Source organism: Pinus tabuliformis, chromosome 1_2 (assembly GCF_031772625.1).
Source record: "Pinus tabuliformis cultivar Carrire ecotype Pingquan chromosome 1_2, CPIR1, whole genome shotgun sequence".
NCBI lineage: Eukaryota > Viridiplantae > Streptophyta > Pinopsida > Pinales > Pinaceae > Pinus > Pinus tabuliformis.
Genome location: NC_142298.1, coordinates 430,168,223 through 430,191,357, shown reverse-complemented (window position 1 = coordinate 430,191,357; position 23,135 = coordinate 430,168,223). Strand labels below are relative to the sequence as shown.

Here is a 23,135-nt window from a genome sequence, read left to right as displayed (position 1 = left end):
ACCTCAAGTGTCATTCAATCTCTGTAAATTTGAGTTTGGAACAAAGGTTAAAATGTGTGACCTCGTAGTTCTCTTGTGGCCAAGTCCCTTGTAGGAACGAAGGAACACAGGTTGTACTGAAGTCCTAAGGGGGTATTGTTAATGAGGCCTTAGCCTTCTCACTTAGCCTTCTTGCAACTACCTCACTCCTTACCAAGTTGAAGGAATTGAGGGGAAGTCAAACCTTAGATTAGGCATTTAATAAAATTTACCAAGACCACTTTCCTTCACACACTCACACATAACATTGCATATAATTGGTTATTGTATAATTTGGATTTTGAGCTTATCATTCACTTGCAAGTATTACATATTCTTGTACTTGTTTACTTCCTTTTCATGTGCTCAGGTTAATTACCCTTTAAATGTTATCTTATTGCAAGTTTCATTTACATCTTGTTGCTCATATCTTGAAGTTGCATATAATCCGTTTGGGTTTTGTTTCACTAATGCTTGGTTTGCATCTTGCTATTCCTATAACTTGAAAATGTTGAAAATTGACAGCTATGGGATGAATTTCCTTGAATAGAGTTTCATTTTTGACCTTTCTAAAGTGACTTTTTATAATATATAAACTGGGGTTTTACATGCTAGAATGACAAAATCGCTGAGATAGCTGGCCTCAACAGATCTACAATAATGCCACATTGGGCCTCCCAAAACAAACTGAAAATCAAATCACTGCAACCTGCGAACCCTAAATGGATCCACAAAGGGAAGAGATGGGTGCTTGCCCACTCTCACCGAATCAACCGAAGGTTTTCGTCTTGGGGCTACTGCTGAAGTAGAGAATTGCGTTCTGAAGCCTCTCCACAAAAACAATACTCAAATCCCCGATGTCTCCAAATGATCTTCTCCTCCTCTTTTATAGTTTTGATGGATAGATCTCCAAGCCTCTAGAAGCATCTTATTTTATTCTTATTCTAGAAGCTCCTCCATTGACTTTATCAAGTAACCCTTTTAATTTAATTTAATTTCTTTTAAGTCACTTTTGGCCCCTTTTCTGCATTTAATTATTTTTCCTTAATTAAACGATTAATTAAAGTCATTTTTAACTAAGGAAAATGGAAAATCGCCCATCATACTCTCTTCGGCCAATGGAAGTCTCTTCAAAGCATCCCATCCTGTAGATCTTCTCATTCCAGTTCCAACGAGCTATTACATTGAGGTGTTCCATCAATTAATCTCCCCAGAATGCCACCTCGAGCATAATTAATTAAGTTATGCCCAATAGTAATGCTGATTTATGAAAGTTGTTGGAATGCGACGAAACGAAAGGCAAACTGTGCGAATGATGGAATATGCCAAGCGAATGCCATCAAATCCCATAAAAACTCCTTAAAACTCCATCGGGACCCCTGATGACATAAACCTGCTCCACTGACCTGGCCATATCCTACCCTGGAAATCTATACTGGTTGTACTATGAAGAAGAATAAAAATAGGGACATGACATAGGGGACTCAAATATAAGTTTACAAAGGATTTCATCGCAAAACCAAGGGCGGACGAACCCTTTTCTCTCTCCTCCAGCAGGACGCGTGGCAACATAAAATTGGCTCCGATAATGACGCGTGGTGGCACAAGATTGGCTTCGATAATGATGTGTGGTGACACAAGATTGGCTCTGATAAGGACACGTGGCAGCTGACGTCAGTTTGACGTGGTAGTATGGTAGGAAACGTGGTGGGCAGTTTTGGCATTTTGAGGGGCCTAAGGGGCTGAATTTGGGTGACACGTGTCAACACTCAGGAAGTGCCATGTGGAGTGATGACGTCATAATTGGAGATCAATGACCGGAGAATGAGCATGTCGCAACTCCCATGTTATTTCCCCAATTGGGAACCACTGATGAGAGGGGCTTCGATATTTGGCTAGCACGTGGTTAAAGAGGAACTTAAAGAACCACAGGCGCAAAGCACTTTACAAAGGAAAAACGGGCCCTGACAAGAGTCTGAGGGCCCTAGCGCCTTAAGGCAAAGCGACAGGTCACGATGCCTGGTCTTATGGGACACACTTTTCAAGGGACTAAACAAAAGGGGTGAAGGAGCATCGGAACTCGTTGTTTTGTAATGTATTTTAATAATAAGGTTCCGATAAGGCAAAGCTCCTATATAGCAATATGATAGTATAATATAGAGACGAAGGAGAAGGATGAGCCGACAACTGTGTTACAGAGCACCACTAAAGTCATCATGGGTGATTGCTCTCGACTCTAGAAAATGGGGAATTCAAGCAGTTAAGGTGGAAAGAGACAAGTGGACCCATGGAGCAGCTGAAGCAAAACATCATGACATAGACGTGCCTTGATCAGAGGCCATCACAGGAAGTGGCATGGAGATATTTTTCTATAATCATCATTCAATTTTTTCCATGTTTTGTTATTTTGTTATTGTTGTATTTTAAAGAAAGGAATCATTTTGTTGCAATGATTTGGGCGACATGGCCTTTGTAGGCCAAGACAGCTGGAACTTGAGGAAGATATTTTTGTAACTGTTTTCAAGCTCTCCCTCTCCTTATAAAAGGAGGGAAGAAACACTTAAAGAGGGTTCAAAATTTTCGGAAAGACTTCTGTTAAGAGACCTTTTCCTGGTTTCATGAAGGCATGTATGAATCTTGATGTACGCTCTTTTCTCAGAAGGTTAATACGAGATTTCTGGTGATTCCAACTTATTAGATTGCAGTATGTTCATCCCCCTTTGTATTTTCATATGTGTTAAATATCCCTGTCATATTTCATGTCACGTAGTTGCCAAATATATTTCTCGTTAGATACAGATTCATTTAGATCAAGCTATTGATGGATAATGCCTGTATTAATGTGGAAATTCAGTCTTTAAAAAGCGCTCCATGTATCTCAACATTCCATAAGCATTTCCTTACTTTCGCTTCTCTCCAAATCTAGATATACAAAATTCTTAATGTTTAAGCTTTGCATGATAGGTTTCTCCTTCACTATTTTCTACCATTACATCTGTCTTAACAATTAATTTGCTACAAGCTCTCAATATGATTTGGCCACCATTAGTTGAGGATTATTTCCTGTGTATTCCTGCGTGTAAGCTGCTTTATACATTGTATCTTTATGAATGGTTCTGAATCAATCCTATTTGCATTATTTGTGACAAACTACGGTGCTGTAAGTCTTTAAGATAAATTTGACAACAGTATTATGTCTTAGGCATTGGTCTCCCATCAACCTAGATGCTGTCTCTAGGAGTGACAACATCTTTTCGGCGCCATTTGCCAGGGAACGAATTAGAGAAAATTTCACTTGGGTACGGTATTCATACAGTTTTTGATAAGGTGAGAAAAGATGTGTGTGTTGTAGATTTATCACCTTGGCGACTCTACTGTCAAATCCTGAGTTCATCACCCTGGCTTTTAAGAGGCCCCATACCCGCTCAGATACCTCTCAGCAAAGAACGCCATCTGTATTTGACCCAGAAAGACTAATATCCAGAAGGATTTGGAGGGAGAAAACCCCCAATACTGATGCTACTGTCTCTTCGTTTCCTGAAACATCCTCATCCAGCTCATAGAATGCCATAATTCATTGCTTCGATTTTCCTCCTAGAGTCCTGGTATATCCTTCAGAAAGTGGCCAGCTACTTAATATCGCCTACCTAAAGGTCAAGGAAGAAGAAGTTTCATTCAACACCCCTTCTCTCTCATTTCCTCCCCTCCTTGAAGTTGAGGAGGTAAAAGATATCCTCCAGAGCAGCCCTACCCATAGTCTGAATAGTTTCTCATTCCACAATCAGTCAATTGTCTCGCAATTGGTCATACCTCAGAGACCCCAATAAATCAAGCACCACCACCTCTGCTCCAGATGGCTGTCCCAGGTTTCCTGTTAAACAAATATGCTCCCTTAGACCTGCCTCAACCTTTAAATGCTATGCCACAGGACTATCTCAAGCTCTTGCCCAGGTTTAATGAAGAAGCTGACATATCAACACAGAGACACATAGAAGTTTTCTGTGCCTTTGAAAAAAATTTGAATGTCGAGCACCGGGATGTAGTGCTGAGGCTCTTCGTCCAATATTTGGATGGGGAAGCCAGGAAATGGTTCAAATCCTTGCCGAATGCTTCCATTACCACTTGGGAAGAAATGGAGAATTCTTTTATGCAGAAATGGGGAGAGAAGAGAGATCATGGATACATTCTTACTAAGTTCAACGCTATGAAGAAGAAACCTGATGAGGATATCTCAAATTTTATAAAAAGGTTTAATAAATTGTGTAACAGTCTACCCGCTGAGATTAAACCTCCATAAGCCACTGCCCAAGTAGTTTTTGCTGGGGCCTTTGAATCAGAGTTCAACTTCACACTCAAAGAGAGGAAGTCCTGTAGCTTGGACCAGATTCAAACTGAAACTATGGGGAGAAGCAACGAAGACTGCAATATACATCCAAAATAGAAGTCCTCACAAGTCACTTGGCAATATAACTCCAGAAGAAGTCTTCACTGGGAAGAAACCAAATATTGATCATATCCGGATATTTGGGTGCCCTATATATATTCACATTCCTAAGGACAAAAGAAAGAAGCTAGATCCCGCAAGCAAGAAAGAAATATTCATTGGATACAACAACTCTTCCGAGGCTTATAGGATCTACATAAAGGAAGGACATCAAATAGAAGTAAACAGAGATGTAATTTTTGATGAGAGCATTGCCTTCAAGAAATTCAAAGATCTCCCATCCGATTCTGATGAGGAGGATCTTCCCATATTTGAGGAAGAAGTTAATAAGGAAGAAGTCTCTCATCATGAAGAAGAAGGTCCCAGTGAACCAATCTCTCTCCCTGAAAGAAGAAAGAGACCTAACTGGTTAACTTCTACACTTCAAGATGTAGAAGGTCACAACGCAAGAGGAAGATTCAGGGAGAGCAAGAAACCGAAAAGATACTCAGGACATGCAACATACATGTCAAAGCTCATTGAAAATGAACCTTCGAAGCAGCCAAACACCAAGAATGGAAGAATGCAGTGAATGTGGAATACCAATCTCTTATGAAGAATGGAGTTTGGGAAATTGTTGCAAGGTTAGAAAACAAATTAGTGGTAACCTGTAAGTGGCTGTATAAAATCAAGCATGTTGCAGATGGAAGCATATATAAATTCAAGGCTAGATTCGTGGCTTGAGGCTTTGCTCAGGAAGAAGGCATTGACTATGAAGAGACCTTTGCTCCCACAACAAGGTATACCACGATCCGATCTCTGATATCTCTGGCAGCATCAATGGGATGGAAGGTACATCAAATGGATGTCAAAACAACATTCTTGAATGGTACCATACATGAATAAGTCTACATAGAACAACCATTGGGATTCGAACTAAAGGATAGAGAAAGTCATGTTTGCAGATTGATGAAGGCACTTTATGGCCTCAAGCAAGCTCCTAGGGCATGGTATACTAGAATGGATGCATATTTGCAAAGGTTGGGTTTCGGGAAAAGCATGGTAAATCCCAATCTCTACATCAAGGTAGAGAATGATGAACCTATCATCATTCTTCTATATGTAGATGATCTTCTAATAACTGGTAATGAAGAAAGAATTCAAGAATGTAAGAAAATGCTGGCAGCTAAATTCAATATGAAGGATCTAGGACTTATGCATTATTATCTGGGACTGGAAGTCTGGCAGGAACCGAATGAAATCTTCCTAGGACAAGGAAAGTATGTGATTGAGCTATTGAAAAGGTTTGATATGATGGAATGCAAACCCATGACAACTCTGATGATCACAAACTTGAAAATGTTAAGGAATTCTGAATCTAGTCTAGTGGATCCTACTAAGTACAGACAACTGATTGGCTCCCTGATGTATCTAGTGAATACTCGGCCAAACATATGTTTTGCAGTAAATGTTCTCAGTCAATTTCAAATGGAGCCTAGACATGATCATTGGATAACTGCCAAGCATATACTGAGATATCTGCAGGGAACCGTCCACTACTGCCTGAAGTATGAAAAAGGAAAAGATGTTCATCTAGAAGGATTTACTGATTCCGATTGGGGAGGCAGCGAGAAGGATGGAAGAAGCACTACAAGAGGATGTTTTAGCTTGGGATCCTCCATGGTCTCTTAGATGAGCAGAAATCAAGAGACAATGGCTTTGAGTAGTGCTGAGGCCGAGTACATTGCAGCCTGTGAAGTAAGCAAGGAAGTGGTCTGGTTAAGGAAGATGTTATCTGATCTATTTGCAGGACCGTTGGACCCTACCATAATACATTGTGATAATACTAGCTGTATAAGATTGTCTGAGGACTCGGTATTTCATGTAAAGATGAAGCACATAAACAAAAGTACCACTACATTCGAAAGTTGGTACAAGATGGTGTACTGAAGCTAGAGTATATCCCCACCGATGATCAAACTATTGATATTTTGACAAAATCTCTTTCCAATAAGAAGCTTGTGTAGTTTAGAAACAAGCTTGGATTGGTTGACATATCTTACCTAGTTGAGAGGGAGAGATAGACACACCATTCTTGTCTTCATTTTGGAAGAAAGAATGGAGGATTGAGTAATCATTTGGCATCCGATACTCTTTGAGGATGCAGTAGGGCATCCAAGATAAGAGTTGGCAAGAGGATCGATATTCTTTGAGGGTTGGGGACCCAAGATAAGAATAGTCCTATAAGGTCATACTCGGTGACCACTCGGGTGGTTATGTACCTTGAGAGACAATGATGAAGGTGTTTATAATCATTGGTCTCACCAACATTGTGCTTTGATCTATTGAGAGATAGAGCTGCTAGTCAAGGCCTTTCTATGTGACAATGTTGGTTACAATGATGCTATACAGATGGATTACTAGTCTGACTCTTTTTACGAGATCTCTTCAATATTGAGAATAGCCATGTACCATTTATGAATACCTCCCTAGTTAAGAGGGAATGTTGAAGAAAGTGTAACTAGGTTCGGTTTTCATAAATATGAAATGTACTATTGATTCTTGTATTTTGTAAAAGAAAGAAAAATGATTATTAGTATTGAGCTTGGGTTTCTTGCCCAAGAAATTTGTTTTATAGGTCAAGCACTAATTGAAAGTGCTTCTAGGGTTGTCATATGTAAAGAAAGTCAAATAGGGACATTGTCATAATATGAAGACCCCATCGAGCATCTTGTAAATTGTGAAAATAATTATTTTTGTATTTTACTGAGCCTTCCAAGACCAAGTCGGCCTGCCAACCTGTTAAGTCGGCCTAGAAGTTGGAATTCATACCCCTAGAAGACCTATATATAGGAGACAATTCGACCTCATTTGAACACATTCATTCCTCTCTCTCTCTCTCATGCAAAGGAAGAAGCAGAAAAGGGCAATGAAGAAGGTAGAAGAAAGAGAAGAAGTGTTTTGGGTTCCTCTCTCTCTTTCTCTCCACATGTGCGAAGAAGGAGGCTGAAATTCTACAACTTTTCGCTAGGGTTTCTACTTCTTGGCTAAGGTTTCATTGTGAGGGTTCGATCTGATGAAAAAGGGTTAAAGGAAGGGCCAACAAAGTCCCCTTCTAGGGGCAGTTTGTACAATTGTAGCTTGGCTCATTTATTTATGCACCTTGATGTGTCTTTTTGTGCAATAATGTAATATAAGCTGAATTTTCAGAAAAAAGTGAAAGAAACAGAGAATAACTACCAAAGGGCATACCATGCATGACGAATCACAGTATTGTTAATGTTGTGGTGTTATCTTGACTCTATCTTGCTTGATTCATTGCCTGAAGCAGTCTACTAACGAGTTATAAGTGTAATATGGCAGTGCTAAATAACATGGAAATAAAAGCTTGGGGAAATCATTGTAATTTGTTATGCACGTTATATTAGTTTAACACAGTGTTGCGAGGGAGGCCCCCCCCCCTCGATCCCTCTCCCAATCCACGCTCCGGGCGGGAGCGGCTCGGGAGCGCGCTCCTGGAAAAAAAATTTGCGCTCCCCACCAAAACAGGGAGCGGTCTTGGGAGCGTCACTCCTCTCGCTCCAGGAGCGAAAATTAAAGCCCGGGAGCGATCAGGGAGCGATCGCTCGCGATCCCTCCCGAGCTTTAATTTTCACTCCCGGAGCGATTTGCGCGGAGGCTAGGAGCGATTCCAGTAGGAAAAAAAATCCGCGCGCCTAAAAAACGATTTTTTTTTCTATATAAGAGGGAGGGAGGGCTTTTTCTCAATCATTGTGACTTCAACTTGAGTGAGACTGAGAGAGCTTGGAGCCAAGGAGCAAGGAGCAAGGTGCCAAGGAGCGAGGAGCAAGGTGCAAGGAGTCTTGGACGGATTTGAGGTAGGATAAATTTACTCCTAATTTCTTGAATCTAAATAAATAAATACATTTTTCTCTATTTCGGTTTCCCATTGGGCCATTCCCATTCCCATTCAAAACTACAAATTTCAAACATCATGGTTATATTTCTTGGCATTTTCTTCTTCTTGGTTCATTTTTTGGTTATTATGGTGCTGGAGAGTAGGAAAAGGAGGGTTCAAAATGAAGAAGGGGATGAAGAAGGGGGACAAAGTGGATTTGATGAAAAAACAAAACAAGACCAAACCCCATTATGGAAATATGTTAACAGGCCTGAAGCAGGGAAAGGGGCTGGAACCACTAAATTGCATTGCCCCCATTGCAACAATAATTACACAGGTTCATACACCCGTGCCAGAAAACACCTCTACGTGAAAATGCCATGGGATGGAGATAAACAAATAGGAATCAAAACTTGTGCAGGTGTGTCAGCAACAGATAGAGCCGAATACATAAGGGAAGAGGAGGAAGCCTAATGCAAATCTAAAAAATCAAGGGGTTTCTTTGAACCAAGCTCACAATCACAAGCACCAAAAACTCCTTCAGCATCCTCCCAAGGCAGTGGATATGGAGGCACAAGGTCACCAGCGTTAAGGCGTAGAACCGTATCAGATTTCCTTGATGAAGGGTGTAGGAATGATGTGGATTCAAAAGTTTACAGGTTTCTCTATGCATGTGGGATACCATTCAATGTTCTTCGCTCACCTTATTGGCACAAAATGGTTTCTGCCATAAATGATGCCCCTAAAGGATACAAGAGCCCTGGGTATGACAAGGCAAGAACCGTTGGACTTGATCATGAAAAAGAAAAAATATCACATTCTTTGAATAGAATGACAAGTTCTTGGACTGACCATGGGGTGTCCATTGTATCTGATGGATGGAAAAATGTCAAATGCAAGCCATTGATAAGTGTTCTTGCTATGTCTGTTAGTGGTGCCATCTTTCTAAATGCATATGATTACTCAGAGAAGTTCAAGACCGGCATCAACATTGCAAAAGCATTACTTGAAACAATTGACCATATTGGGCCATACAATGTCATCCAAGTCATCACTGATAATGCTCCTAATTGTAAGTCAGCGGAGGCAATTATTGAGGATAAATACCCCAACATATTTTGGTTTGGGTGTTTGGTTCACACATTGAACCTTTTGATGCATGATGTTGTTAAGAACAAAAATGAACAATACAAATGGATTGGTGATTTGTACAAGAAAGGCAAACAAATGATAAAATTTATTACAAATCATAGCAATACCCATGGCCTTTTCCGCAGTCACTCAAGATTGGAGTTGTTGAAGATTGCGAGGACTAGATTTGGTAGCTATTACCTCACCTTCAGGCGCCTTTTGAAGGTAAGAGAGTCATTGGTTAGCATGGTATCAAGTCCACACTGGCAGATATTAAAGGAAAGGGCTAAAAATGCAGCTGATAGGCGAGGTTTTGAACTGGTGGAGGAGGCCGCTCTTGATGGTATGTTTTGGGCACGTGTGAGGCAAGTATTGGATTTCACCAAGCCCATTTATCACATGATTTGGTTTGCAGATACAAATAAACCAGTGATTGGTGAGGTGTATGAGCAGATGGATACCATGTTGGGGCAAATAAAAGATATTGTTCATAACAATGATCCCGACTTGTACAAACTGATTCACGATTGTGTGTGTGTACGGTGGAATAAACTTAATCTTCCACTACATTGCTTGGCGTATATCCTTACACCAAAATACTACTCTACATCTTGGTTGGGCCAACCTGCACCAAGGGGTGGGGTTAGGACCAAACCCCATATAGATGAAGAGGTATCTAAAGGATATTTGGAAGCATTAGAAAAGTTGATACCTGACAGGGAGGAATGTGCTAGTGTGTGCCTTGAAATAGGCAGATACTTTAGTGGCACTGGTTTGTTTGGTACCTTCCATGCAATGGAAGACAGAGACAGATTTGATGCTCTCACATGGTGGGAAACATATGGCGACCATGGACTTTTGCCAAAATTGGCAAAAAAAGTTCTATCACAGGTTGTAAATACTTCTTCTGCAGGGAGGTTTTGGAGCACCTACAGCTTCATACATAATGTGAAAAGAAACAGAGTCAATGAAAACTGAGAAGAAAGCTTGGTTTATGTGCACTACAACTTGAGGTTGTTGAGTCATTACTATGATCGGGCTTATGAGGATCCAACATATAAAATCTGGGACAACCACCCAGAGGATGACAATTTGGAGGATGGCACTATACATCTTGAAGAACTGGAAGAGGAACATATAAGGGAGGAAGATGAAGCAGCAACCATGCCACCTCCACCATCCAGTAGCAGTGCTCGAGTTCCGAGTCTTGCTCCTTTGCTGTTGCCACCTCCATCTACACCCTCACATGGAGGGCATGTGCCTTCTAGTTCTGGTCGTCGGTCTGTGCGGGAGAGTCCTAGAAGACCACCACGACCTTCTCATACATTAGACTCTCGTGGCAAGGGCCACATGCAGTGGTAGATAATAGATTTATAGTTTACTTGTCTTTTCTAGTTTCTATTAGTTTTCATAACTGTTGAGTCTTGAGTCTTGAGTCTTGACTCTTTCATATCATAATGATATTTTTTGTAAAAAATATATGACTCTGATAAATGCAATGAAAGTTTGAAGTTTGAAGTTGGCAATTATAACTCATTGGTAATGATTCTGAATTATGAATATGATGCTTCGTGAAAGTTGTTTCATTTCATTTCATAATCCATTTTATAACATTTCATTTCATGTTAACTGTTAGATATTATTTCTTGTAATGGTTAAGCTTAGCTTACAAGTACAACTTTGGTGATCAATGATGATAAATGTTATATATTGAATTTTCAATTTTGAAAGCTTGAAGTTGAAACTTTAAGATTGATGAATCATGATTCATGAGACTCAATATGTTGTAATATGTATGTTATTAACTTGTGGACGTGGTTGATGAAGATTATAACTTCTAGATGATTGATGTGATATTGTTCAATGATCAATCTATGTTTTTTTTATGTTTTTTATATCTAATTCATCATTCTACATGTTTTTGTTGACATATATGTATCAAAATATAAAAATATAAAAAATATATATATATATTTTTAAAAAATCGCTCCGGTATTCGCTCCCAAACCGGGAGTTTTTGAAAATGTCGCTCCCGCTCCCATTTTTGCTCCCGCTTCCAAGTAACACTGGTTTAACAAATTTTTCGTTCTGTGAAATATTGCAAGGGAATTGATACCTCCCCAAATATCAGAAGGAAGTTATAAGTAAGCTGACTATTATATTGAATATGAAATTGTCCCCTTGAGTTTCAACATTATCAAGCAACCTGCTTAGAACTATTATCATTGCATTCTTATCTGGTTTTTGCAGGTGACACCTCGATTGAAAGAATTAAGATTGTTTCAACAACAACAAGAAACCAAGTCTCAAGTTATAGTAGGGCCTAGTAATATTGCCAAATCTGTTACAAAAGAAAAAGATACACATCGGGCTTCAAGTAAACCGTCAAATAGCTTGCAGGCATCAAGCAAAAGAAAGACGGGTGTAGGATTCAATGATGGGAAGGATCAATTCAAACGGCAGAAAGGTGCACACGGAAAGGCTCTTTCATCTGTAGTTGCTGATAAAGGAGAAGGATTGGGTTTGAGTAACAATGATGGTAAAGACAGGGATACTGTATCTCGGGAACTTGTACATGGGGAAGCAGATCAGCAGACAGAGGTTGATAATTTGAATTCAGTAGAGCAACCAGTCTACACAGATCAGTGCACAGCATTTCTCTCTAACCTTTCCTTTGAGGTAAGTCATTTACATCCTTTGTTTAAGGTAGGGACGTATGTATCCAAAGTTTTGGTATAATGTAATCGATTGCTTTCAGGTAACAGAAGAACAATTACGCCAGTTCTTTAGTGATACTGGTGGAGTAATGGCTATCCGCTTGTTAAGGGATCGCTTTTCTGGAAAACCTAGGGTATGTGTGATAGATTTGTTGGTTACTTCAGGTTGGCATTGTAACTGGGAAAAAGGAGTCAATAGTAGCATATGGGCTTATAGGTTTACAGTAGTGTACTTTTAAGGTTTGGGTTTGTTAATATGGGTTGAGATAACATACTTTTTTGAATTTACATGTTCATCTGCATTTCTATTTTCTTGACCAGGGCCTTGCATATGTTGACTTTGAAAATGAAGAAAAACTCTCTGCAGCTGTGGAAAAGAATAGAGAGGTCTTACTAGGCAAAAGGGTCAGTATTGCTCGGTCAAATCCAAAACAAAGTAAAAGAGAACGGCCAGGACGAGGACGCATCACAGGGGGTCGAGGCAAGTTGTTTATAAATGTTTAATCCATTTTTTTCGTTCTAGACTTGCTTTCTTATGCATTTATGCACCTGAGAGATCTGGTAGATATACTTTTGGATTCTTAATTGTTCTTTGATTGTTAAAAAATTTAGGGTCAGTCATCTCAGAAGATAGTCTGAAACTCAAAGATAACTGTGGTTGTCCAAGATTGTGATTTTTTCAAAAGATTTTCATGTCTCAAATTGGTCACACATGGTATTTTTTATTTGAGTTTAATAAAAAAGCTTGAAGTTGTTAGATTGCTTTACTTCATGCAAATTGACAATTTGTACCCATGTAGCCAGCTACCTTTATAAAGTGAGACTTTGAACTCTAATTCGACATTACATAGCTATTTTTGACTGCCATTCTTATAGATGCCTCAAAATATGTGATGTGGGACAAGAGAAATCAAGAATACACAAGCAAGTCTGGTCCAACAAACACACTCAGTCCCAACAATAAACTCAACTCCGACAATTAAACTCGGCCCCAATAGATAAACTCGGCTTCCAGCAAAATACTTGGCCTCTAGTAAATAATCTCGGCCCAACAAATGAAATTGACCTCCAGTAAATAATCTCGGCCCAGTAAATGAAATCGACCTCTAGTAAATAATCTCTGCCTAGCAAATGAAATGAACCTCTAGTAAATAATCTTGGCCCTAGTAAATGAAATCAGCCTCCAGTAGATAAAAACTCAGACTCCAGTAATTTCGGCTGCCACAATGCTGACTTCGACCTTTAGTGAATTCAGCCTCCAACAATTAACTCATCCTCTACAGGGAACTCGACCTCGATGAATAAATTCGACCTCCAGCAATATACTTCGAACTTGCAATGACAATGACCAAAACTCAGAAAATTAACCCTTTAGCTAAGGGTCTTTCCTCTGGAGAATCCGCTCCAGAGTCCAAACACCTGGAAAATCTATTGTCTACACACGTGGAAAATCTAAAGTAATCTCCCCAAAGAGCCAACTAGGGTGGCACTCGAAGTTCATCAAAATCAGCTGAAGAGTTTCACTTGAAACTCTTATATGAGACTCACTCGAAACTCTTGTATGAGACTCACTTGAGCCAAATTGATCTTCAAGGTAATGATGAATAGAATAGAATGATTGAGAAGTGAACCCCCTCTCCCTTTTTAAAGATTTGCTGGATCGTTTACTAACCTTCTAGTTGTTGAAAAACCAAGTGAAAGTAGAATTTCTAAACTACTGATAATTATTTGTGAAAAATATTAGAGTTTTCTTTGCAACTTATCTCACTTCAACAAATAATTACACTTCAGAAATTAAACGAACAGTAAGGAGAAAGAAGAGATTGCAATGCACAATAACAAGAGATACCAGAATTAGGTCAAAGACCAAGGAAAAACCCTGCAAGGGGTAAAACCCAACCAAATCTTTCTTAGAGAGATCCTCAGCAAAACATCAAGTCAAGGACTATACTAAGCCAAGAAGGCTTCCACAATTGCTGAGTCTCCAAGGCAACTGTATGTTCAACAATATCACTAAGAAGAGGTTGATCCTCTCATCATACCACAGAAAGCAAGACTGAAATATACTCTCCTTGAGCTCAAACTTCAACCAAAGAATAGATCTGTAATAATAGCAACTCGGATCACTGACAAGGTAGGTTTCATACCTCCTTACAATAGGTTATATACCTCAGATTAGTGACACGACCCACATAGTAATACCACAGACTCAGATCAGGGCTATAGACTTCAGATGAAGTTGCAGAACATCAGATAAAGCCACAGAACTTCGGATCAAGTCACAGAAATTTGGATCATAGCCACAGAACTTCAGATCAAGTCACAAGACTTTGGATCATAGCCACAAAACTTCGAATCAACTCATAGGACTTCGGATCAAGCGACAGTAGAGAACAAACTTTGTTTCTATGCCTCATGAACATGAACTATTTCAGACTTCCATGAACGAGAGAAGAGACTTATTTGTTGCACAATATTTTCCCTTGTATCCTTCCTTTTTGGCCTTTGCATAGGATCTCATATCGAATAGAAGATGATCATCAAATTGCATCTTGAGGAGAATGAAAGAGGTCTATTTATAGTGATTGAACTGATCCGAAAGGGTGTGACTCATGGGGCAGGCCGACTTGTCCCCTTTTGAAACTGACTTAGCACTTGTGGAGCCTCCTGTTTATTTACAACAGTGTTGAAAATATCGGTATCGGCAAAATATTGGCGAGGGTCCAAAAAATATCTTATCGGCAATATTGGCGAAAATATTGGCAAATATCGGAAAGCATAAAAAATGCATAATATATTCATTTTTTTCAAATTTTTAAACATATAAAGCAATAACAACATGAAATAAACACATTGGCACGTAAAATAGAAATGATACATGAAAGGCGATACCAAATCCTGCTGATCCCTGATAATTGTCCATTCAAGGACTCAAATGTGGAGAACCAATACAAAATAACATCACATATATAAAAGTATCTCATTATCATGAGTTATATGTAGCATAACAAATAAAACTAGCAGCTATCTATCTGAAATCACTGCCCTCTCCCCCTTTTATGGGAAAACATGATGGGTTGTTTGCCAGGCCTGCTCTTAGTAGTAGAAGGCCCTGACCCTGCCTCTGCACCTAGTGTCAAATAATGAGTGCTAGTTATGGAGCTGTGCTCTCCTATATCTATAGCAGATGGTGTTGATGCCGATACTCCCACAGTGTCCTCCTCCTCCTCCTCTTGCTCCTCATCCGAGTGCTGCTCCTCCTTCGAGTCCTCCTCCTCTTGCTGCCCCTGTTCTAATGGATCATCTGGCTCTAACCATGAAGGTGACTCCTCCAAGATGGGCTTCTGAGACTCCACCATCCACTGAGACAATACATGAATATTGTCTAAGGAAATGGCATCTGGATCCATTGGTGCTTCTATTTTCCACACTCGAAGTCGGATGTTGTAATGCACATACACTAAATCATTGAGGCGTGCGAACTCCAACCTGTAAGAGTGTCAAAAAAACTAATGAGTCTCGACTCTTGACACTTGAAGGTCATAAATTAAAAATTAAAAATTACAATAAGTGTAATTTCCCAACTGAAGGCTGGAGCTCAAAGTTATACCTGTTGCGCTTTTTTGCGTGTATTTTCTCAAATACACTCCAATTGCACTCACACCTTGAAGAGATACATGTTTGACTCAAGATTCTTATGGCCAATTTCTGCAAATTTGGTGCCTTTGCACCATAGCTTCGCCACCAAATATATACAACAAAATAAAGAAATAAAAAATTCAAAAACGTAAAACATAATTAAACTTTTAAATAAAAGTTACATAATTGAATTTAAAAAAATAGAATTATAAGTAAGGAAATTCTAAATTGAAAATTCTAATTTCTAATGAGTGATGACTTGTCACTTACATGGCATGAAGAGGGTCCTTTCCCTAATAGCATCATCAAAGCCAAATAGGCCAACACAATCCTGATAACACTGTATCTCGTGATTGATTTTGCTACGAAGCTCAGGATCAAGTACCATCCTATGAATACAGGAATGGAGCCCTTCCATCACCTCGCCATCAAAATCAAAGCCGCATTTGTATGAAAATGCGGGGTTGAGGAAGAGTGCTGCTGCATGAATGGGTCGATGAAGCATCCCTGTCCACCGACTATCAATCACATCTCATAACATCATATGCCTATCAAGGCCAACAGAACCCTTGTCTACATAATAAGAACGAATGGCCTCCTTGGCCCTATCCATGCCCTCATACAAATAAGCCATTGTAGGCTTCTCCCAATCTACCAATCTGAGAACCTTTACTATAGGTTCACTAACTGAGCATGCTTCTTCTACTCCACGCCAAAACGTCTCAGAGTACACCATTTTTGCGATGGCTTTCCCGTCCTGTCTCCTGCTGTATCTACAATTACGCCATTCATCAGACACAAACATTTGCTTCAACTCGAACTGACATCGAAGCAAAGATTGAAGAGTAATAAAGTTTGTAGCAAAATGTGTGATCGCAGGATGCCGCAACTCCTTGTTTCTAGTGAACCTCCTCATGAGGCTAAAAACAAAAGCATGGTTATAAATAAACTTGGAGATGCTCCTAGCCATATCAACTGCCTCCTTAATGAAGGAGAGTTTCCCCATATCCTCAAGCAACAAATCGAGACAACGTGCTGCACACGGAGTCCAGAACAATGTGCGATGCCTCTCCATAAGCATCTTGCCAGCAGACACATAATTAGCTGCATTTTCTGTTATGACTTGCACCACATTCTGCACCCTAATCTTCCGAATGAACCCATCTAACAACTCACATATCGTTGCTGCATCTTTGATATGTTCTGATGCATCCACTGATTTAATAAACATGGTACCTTTAGGACAATGTACCAAGAAATTTAGAAGGGTCCTACCCTTCCTATCTGTCCAACCATCAGACATCACTGTGCATCCAGTAACTTCCCATGTTTTTTTCAACTCCGCCAATCTAGAGTTGATGTCTTGCTTTTCTGCTTGAAGAATTGGCCCCCGCAACTCCTCATATGTAGCACTTTTGTACCCTGGGCCCACAACAACAATAGCATCACACATTGGCTACCAAAATGGATTGGTTTTGGTGATGCTGAGAGGTAAGTCGCTCCAGAAAATATACCTCCCCATGACTCTATCTGCTTCTTTCTTCTCCTTTTTTTAACAAGCGATTTTATGCCAGGTTGTGATCCATGTCCTGTTCGTGGAACAAAAAATGATGACCTTGCACTAGCAATAGCAGGTGATGATGTGCCAGCTGTGGAGCCCCTCCCACTACCCTCAACATCAAGATCAGGAGAAGATATCCCGAAAGATCTACCTGCACGTTCAGCCTTGTTTCTTTCTGTCTTTTTCATCAATTGTCTCAAGAGCTTTTTGTATAAGCTCCAGACTAGAAATTGTACAAATCCCAACATCATGTCCAGTGAGTCTAGCCAGATGGTATTTCAGTCGTGTAACCCCTCCTGTCATCCTAGTCCCACACAATTTGCATGTAAGATATGCCCGATTTGTCCCACCATCAGGGTTCCCATACTCCCAAAATGGGTCCAAGGCTTTTGGCATATTTGAATTTTGTAGTGAGCTAACTCAAACCTAGGGCACCAAAAAAAAATTTGGAATTAATAACTTAATAAGTAATAACCACATCATTTTACAAAATAATTTTTTTGCTACATTATTTGCAATGTGAATTCAATGAAAAACCATAAATGACAATAAGAGGGTGTATTTGAAAGTTAAAAAAAAATGGAGTTTGCTCTCCAAATATGGAGAAAAGTTAAAACCCTTGCATTTGCTCATGGGCATGAAAATCATAGCAAATGGAAAAAAAACAAGCAAAATGATTGTAGGCAAATAGGCAAGCAAGAATAATCCTAAAACTATCAAAAAATTCATTAACATAGGGGTTTATTTGAACATACCTGTTAATGGAAGATATGAAATTGTGTCACTGTTCTTCAAGCTTAGATCAACAAAATCTTCGTTGTTGGTGGTGATAATAACTATTCAACACTCAAACCCTCCTTGGCAGCAAGCACATAGCTCTCCCCTTCCTTCTCCAGCAATCAGAAATGAAAATGATTGAAAAAAAAACAAAATCAAACTTTTATAGCCGCGACGGAAATTTTCACCGTCTCCTGGCGATTTTTTGCATCATAGCGCGATATTTTCTCGAGATATCGCCAATATTTGGAAATATCGCGATATTTTCGGGGAGACAAAATATCGCAATATTTTCTCGGTGATATTTCGTCTCCCCGAAAATATCGCGATATTTACGAAAATCGGCGATATCTCAGCGATATTATATACACTGATTTACAATAAAAGAATAGTTTTTCTTCCTTCAATGCCATGTAATGTATGGCTAACAAAATTTATTTTGACCATTATGAAAGCATGAAGAACATGCTAGCAGGAAATAATAATTCATTTTTCAAATTACAATGATAATAAATATTTCATGAAGATCGACCATAGCTACATTTTCAACGCTCCCTCTCAGTTAGGGAGGTATTCATAAGCACAATGAAAATGTAATACAAGTTGAAAAGGTTCTCTAAGAGAAGATCAAGATTATATCAACATCATCAATGGATTACTAACATCACCTAGTACCAAATCACTATGGTACTCTTCATGCATGCTCTCCCCAGGAGACGTCAATCAATTAGTGTCTCATAACCATGGTACCATTATAAAAATTAACCAGTACTGCAGAATTAGAGTACTACCTTATCCATGCATGGTAATAATAAGCTCCCTTTGAGATTAGATCTAGATGCTGGGAGGCTCTTATCCAACCAAGTAACCTCTAACCCCAATTCTCCTATACATGTCACTGTACTTGACTTTAGGACTACAACCCTACCCAGGTGTTTGGTTTGTGGATAGTAGAGCATCTCATCACATGACTAGATCTCAAGACATTTTCACTAACATGACGAAGGATCCTAAAGATTAAATGTAGAGCTTGGTGATAATACCAAGTATGCAAGGAAGGGCATTGGAAGCATTGTGTTTTAGATGAATTGAGGAGGTATCATGGAGGTGAATGAAGTTTTGTTTATATTGGATTTGGAGAAGAATCTCTTATCAGTTTCAGCCATCGAGGACAAAGGGCTAGATGCCAGCTTCATGGGGAGTGAAGTGCCTATTGGGTCGAAAGGTGCTGATCCCAGCAAGAGGCAAGTAATTGGGAGAAAGGAGAAGAATCTCTATTTGTTGGTGTTAGACCAGAAGGTAACTCCTCAAATGTTGATCTAGTATAGGAATCCCCCCTTCAAGATGTGGAATCTGATTATCAAATACCTGAAATGATTTTGCATTTGCGAATCTATCCAAGTGATCAAGTTGCTGCTCAACAACATTGTCAGTTTTGGATGTTTCAAGAAAGATTACATCTCTAGATACAACAAACTTTTTATTGACTTCATCATAGAGACGGTATGCTTTGGAGGTGTTTGAATACCCCAGGAAGATACACTTACGACTTCTTGCACCAAGTTTGTTTCTATGTACCTTTGGTATCAAGGCATAACATGTGGAACCAAAGACCCTGAGATGCTTTACCGAAGGAATGTGCCCATACCACATTTCATAAGGAGTCTTGTTTCTAATAGCATTAGATGGACATCTATTCTTTACATATACAACACATAGAATTGCATCAACCCAAAACATCATTTTTACATTTTTGAAAAACATCATGGAGCGCACCATATTTAAGATTGTCCTATTCATTCTTTCAGCTACTTCGTTTTGTTGGGGATTATAAGGCACAGTTGTTTGATGTTTGATCCCATGCTGGCGAAGATAGTTTTCAAATTCATTTGAAGTGTATTCTTTTCCATTATTAGTGCGAATAGAGCCAATATGAGATTGTGCATCATTTTCAATCCATGTATGAAAGTTCTTGAATGTTTGAAAAGCATCAGATTTGTTCTTCAATAAATAAACCCAACACATTCTGGTGTAGTCATCAATAAATGTCATCACATATTTATTTCAATTTGCAGAAGGAACAAGCGTTGGACCACATAACTCTGAACGAATGAGTTCAAGTTTTCTATGTGCTCTGGAATGTGAATCATGAAAACACTGTTTGCTATGCTTTCCTAGAATGCAAGCATCACATTGCTTAAGTTTCCTAGGAATTGTAGGCAAACCAGTAACACCATTTTTCTTCAACAAGCGGACGTTATCATAGTTCAAGTGTCCAAATCTAGCATGCCATAATAAACTTGACGGAAATGTACCTTCTTCATAATGAGAATTGTATGAGAAATTTTGTGCACGAGCAAAGGTACCCTATAGCTTGAGAAGCCTTTCTTCTTCTATCCCCATCATGACAAGTGAGTGGTCTGATGCTTTTCTCACCTCAAGCTTGCCATCAAACATATGGATGGAGTGTCCTTGCTGGCGGATGTGGATCAAGGACAGCAAGTTTCTCCTCAGCTGTGGGAGATATAAAACATGATGCAAAAGAAAGTCTGGAAGACTAGGTAATTTAAGCCTGATTGTACCAAGCCCTGATGGCTTGAGTTTTGATTTGTCTGCAAAGTATACTGCTCCATCAACATTGTCAGTAAATTCTTCAAAAAAATCTCTTTTAAAAGTCATGTGGCAAGTTGCTCTTGAATCAAACAACCAATTATTTTTCCAAGAAGCAAGTGAAGCTTTAAATAAGTCTTTATTTACTCCAATATTACAGTGTGCCATAACATAGTGAGCGGATTCAGGTGTTATACCTTTCTCTTTGTCATTAGTTTTACCTTTGGGTTGGTTTCTTTCATGCTTAATTCTGTCCCAAGGCAACTTGCATGTGGATGCATCATGTGATCCATCTCTTTTTCAACGTATGCAGTGCAAATCTGACTTTTCTCCTTGAGAGTGTTTGTCCTCCCTGCCTCTGAAATTTCTTCCTCTTCTTCTTCGACCACCTCTTCTTCTCGAAGAATTTTGAACAAGATTCTTCTCTCTATGTGCAAGGCACACAACCTCTTCAGAAGACTGAGGCGCTGTCTTCTTCTCAAAAGCTTTCTCTCTTTCAACAAATTTTTTCATAAGGGGGTCAAAGTTAATATCTTTGAGGTTTCCATTTGCTTTGAATGACTCGAGATAATTTGAGTAAGTGGGATAAAGTGCCTTGAGAAAAGCTATCAGAGGAATGTCCAGTTCAACATTAGTGACTTTGATATCATGCGTAATAGATTTTACTTCTGATGCAAGAGCAAGAGGATCATTATTTTGTATTTCAAGGGCGAACAATTTAATCATGAGTTGAACAACTTCAAGTGCAAAGTGTGAGTCATAGAGTTTCTTCAGTTTTTGTAAGGCTTCGAAAGCATTTGAAAATGGCGAAATATGGCGACTCACCTCTTCATTTACTGATGCTGCAATCAATGCGTAAGCCTTGCTATTCTTATTTTCCCAAATGGCGAATTCCTTGTCTGAGGTAGGCTGTTCTGGCTCTACGTCTCCGTTTCCAACACACACTTCTTTCCACAATTCATAAAAATGAGAGTGTGCTGGATTTTCCGAGACCACTCAAGATAGTTCTCCTTCCCATTGAGAAACACTCCCACAACAGATATCAATGAGTGCATTTTAAAATTATGTACTGTGTAAAAAAAATGCTTTTTGCTGGTAAAAAAATGACGCAAGAGGTTGACGAAAATGAGGTGGTAGTTTGTAATTCGACTACTGGTTAACTTTGTAACCAATCAGCTGCACTTAAATTCGGTTCTGTATGTGGATTTTCCCCTTGAGGGTACCGCTTATCTGACCAATCACTGTCTGTCCCTCGTTGACTTCTCCTTTTATCAAGCGCTTCAATCTGCGTTGTTGATCTCACTTCTCCAGATCCAATGGATATCGCGTCGTCCGCTTACCAACTAACCCAGATGATCAACACTGTCGATGTGACCCATCCAATCGAATGGCTGTCACGCAATCTCGTGTGAAATCTTGCACGACTGATATCAGGTCGACAGCGCGTGAGAAAAATGGTTTTCCTGTGCTACATGTCGCCTGCTAAGGTTAATTGCGTGAATTTTAGGAATACTGTTAACAACCTTTAGGGTGCACGAGATACCACTTCCCACTTATCAATACCACCCACGTGCTTAATTCATACTTTTAATAAAGGCGCTTAAGGAAAGGTTTAACACTAAAACTCAGTATTAACGCTCAACACTAATTCATTATGATTTATAAATAAAATGTATGAACAGAGAAAAATACCTCGCATAACTAGCTGAACTTTTGCAATAGTTGCCAGAGAGGGGCAGTAGTTGCGAGAGAGGGAAAACCTGCAGAACGGTTATCAAATTCTTGAGAGAGGCACACCTGTGGAGTGGTTGCAAGAGGTCAGTTCTGCAAAATATGCAGAACATAGGCAGAAGGGAGTTACAGAGTACAGAGGGAAGCCAAAAATGGCGCTGGCTCTGATACCATGTCAGACCAGGAGGTAACTCCTCAAATGTAATCGTATTATTCATTCAAGTTGTTCATTATTATATACAAGAGGGAGTGACTGTTCAGTTCATCTCCCGATGACTCTCCATTTTCTCTATTATTTATTTACACTAATTACAATTGTTCACCCAGTCCCTATGATTAGGTGTCAACAGTTGGGAGGATAACCAGTGAAGGCTATCATACATGAGAGTGACAACCAAAGTGAGCTTTGGCACAGGAGGATGGGACACCTACATTATAGGGCTCTTCCTATGTTACAGAGAATAGTTACAGTTTTTCAAAGATTAGGGTGGACCAAGTGGAAGTGTGTAGGGGTTGTGTGCTTGGCAAGCATGCGAAGGTTACTTTTGCTTACATTGAGACTATGTCCAAGGGTGTGTTGGACTTGGTGCATTCAGACATTTGTGGTCCTATGTTAGTTGAATAAATCAC

General features: G+C 39.4%; 1 protein-coding gene across 4 annotated transcripts in view; it reads left to right on the top strand.

The window, feature by feature from the left end:
- EMB140 (EMBRYO DEFECTIVE 140) overlaps nt 1-23,135 on the top strand; it is a 342,658-nt gene that overhangs the window by 278,456 nt on the left and 41,067 nt on the right. For 3 of the 4 annotated variants that reach the window (XM_089395342.1, XM_089395341.1, XM_089395344.1), the window contains 3 exons: nt 11,721-12,149; nt 12,229-12,321; nt 12,509-12,668. In XM_089395342.1, the coding sequence (XP_089251468.1) occupies nt 11,721-12,149; nt 12,229-12,321; nt 12,509-12,668 (682 nt within the window). Of the gene's footprint in view, nt 1-11,720; nt 12,150-12,228; nt 12,322-12,508; nt 12,673-23,135 lie in introns of all 4 variants that reach the window. The other variant, XM_089395343.1, reaches the window with a different exon arrangement.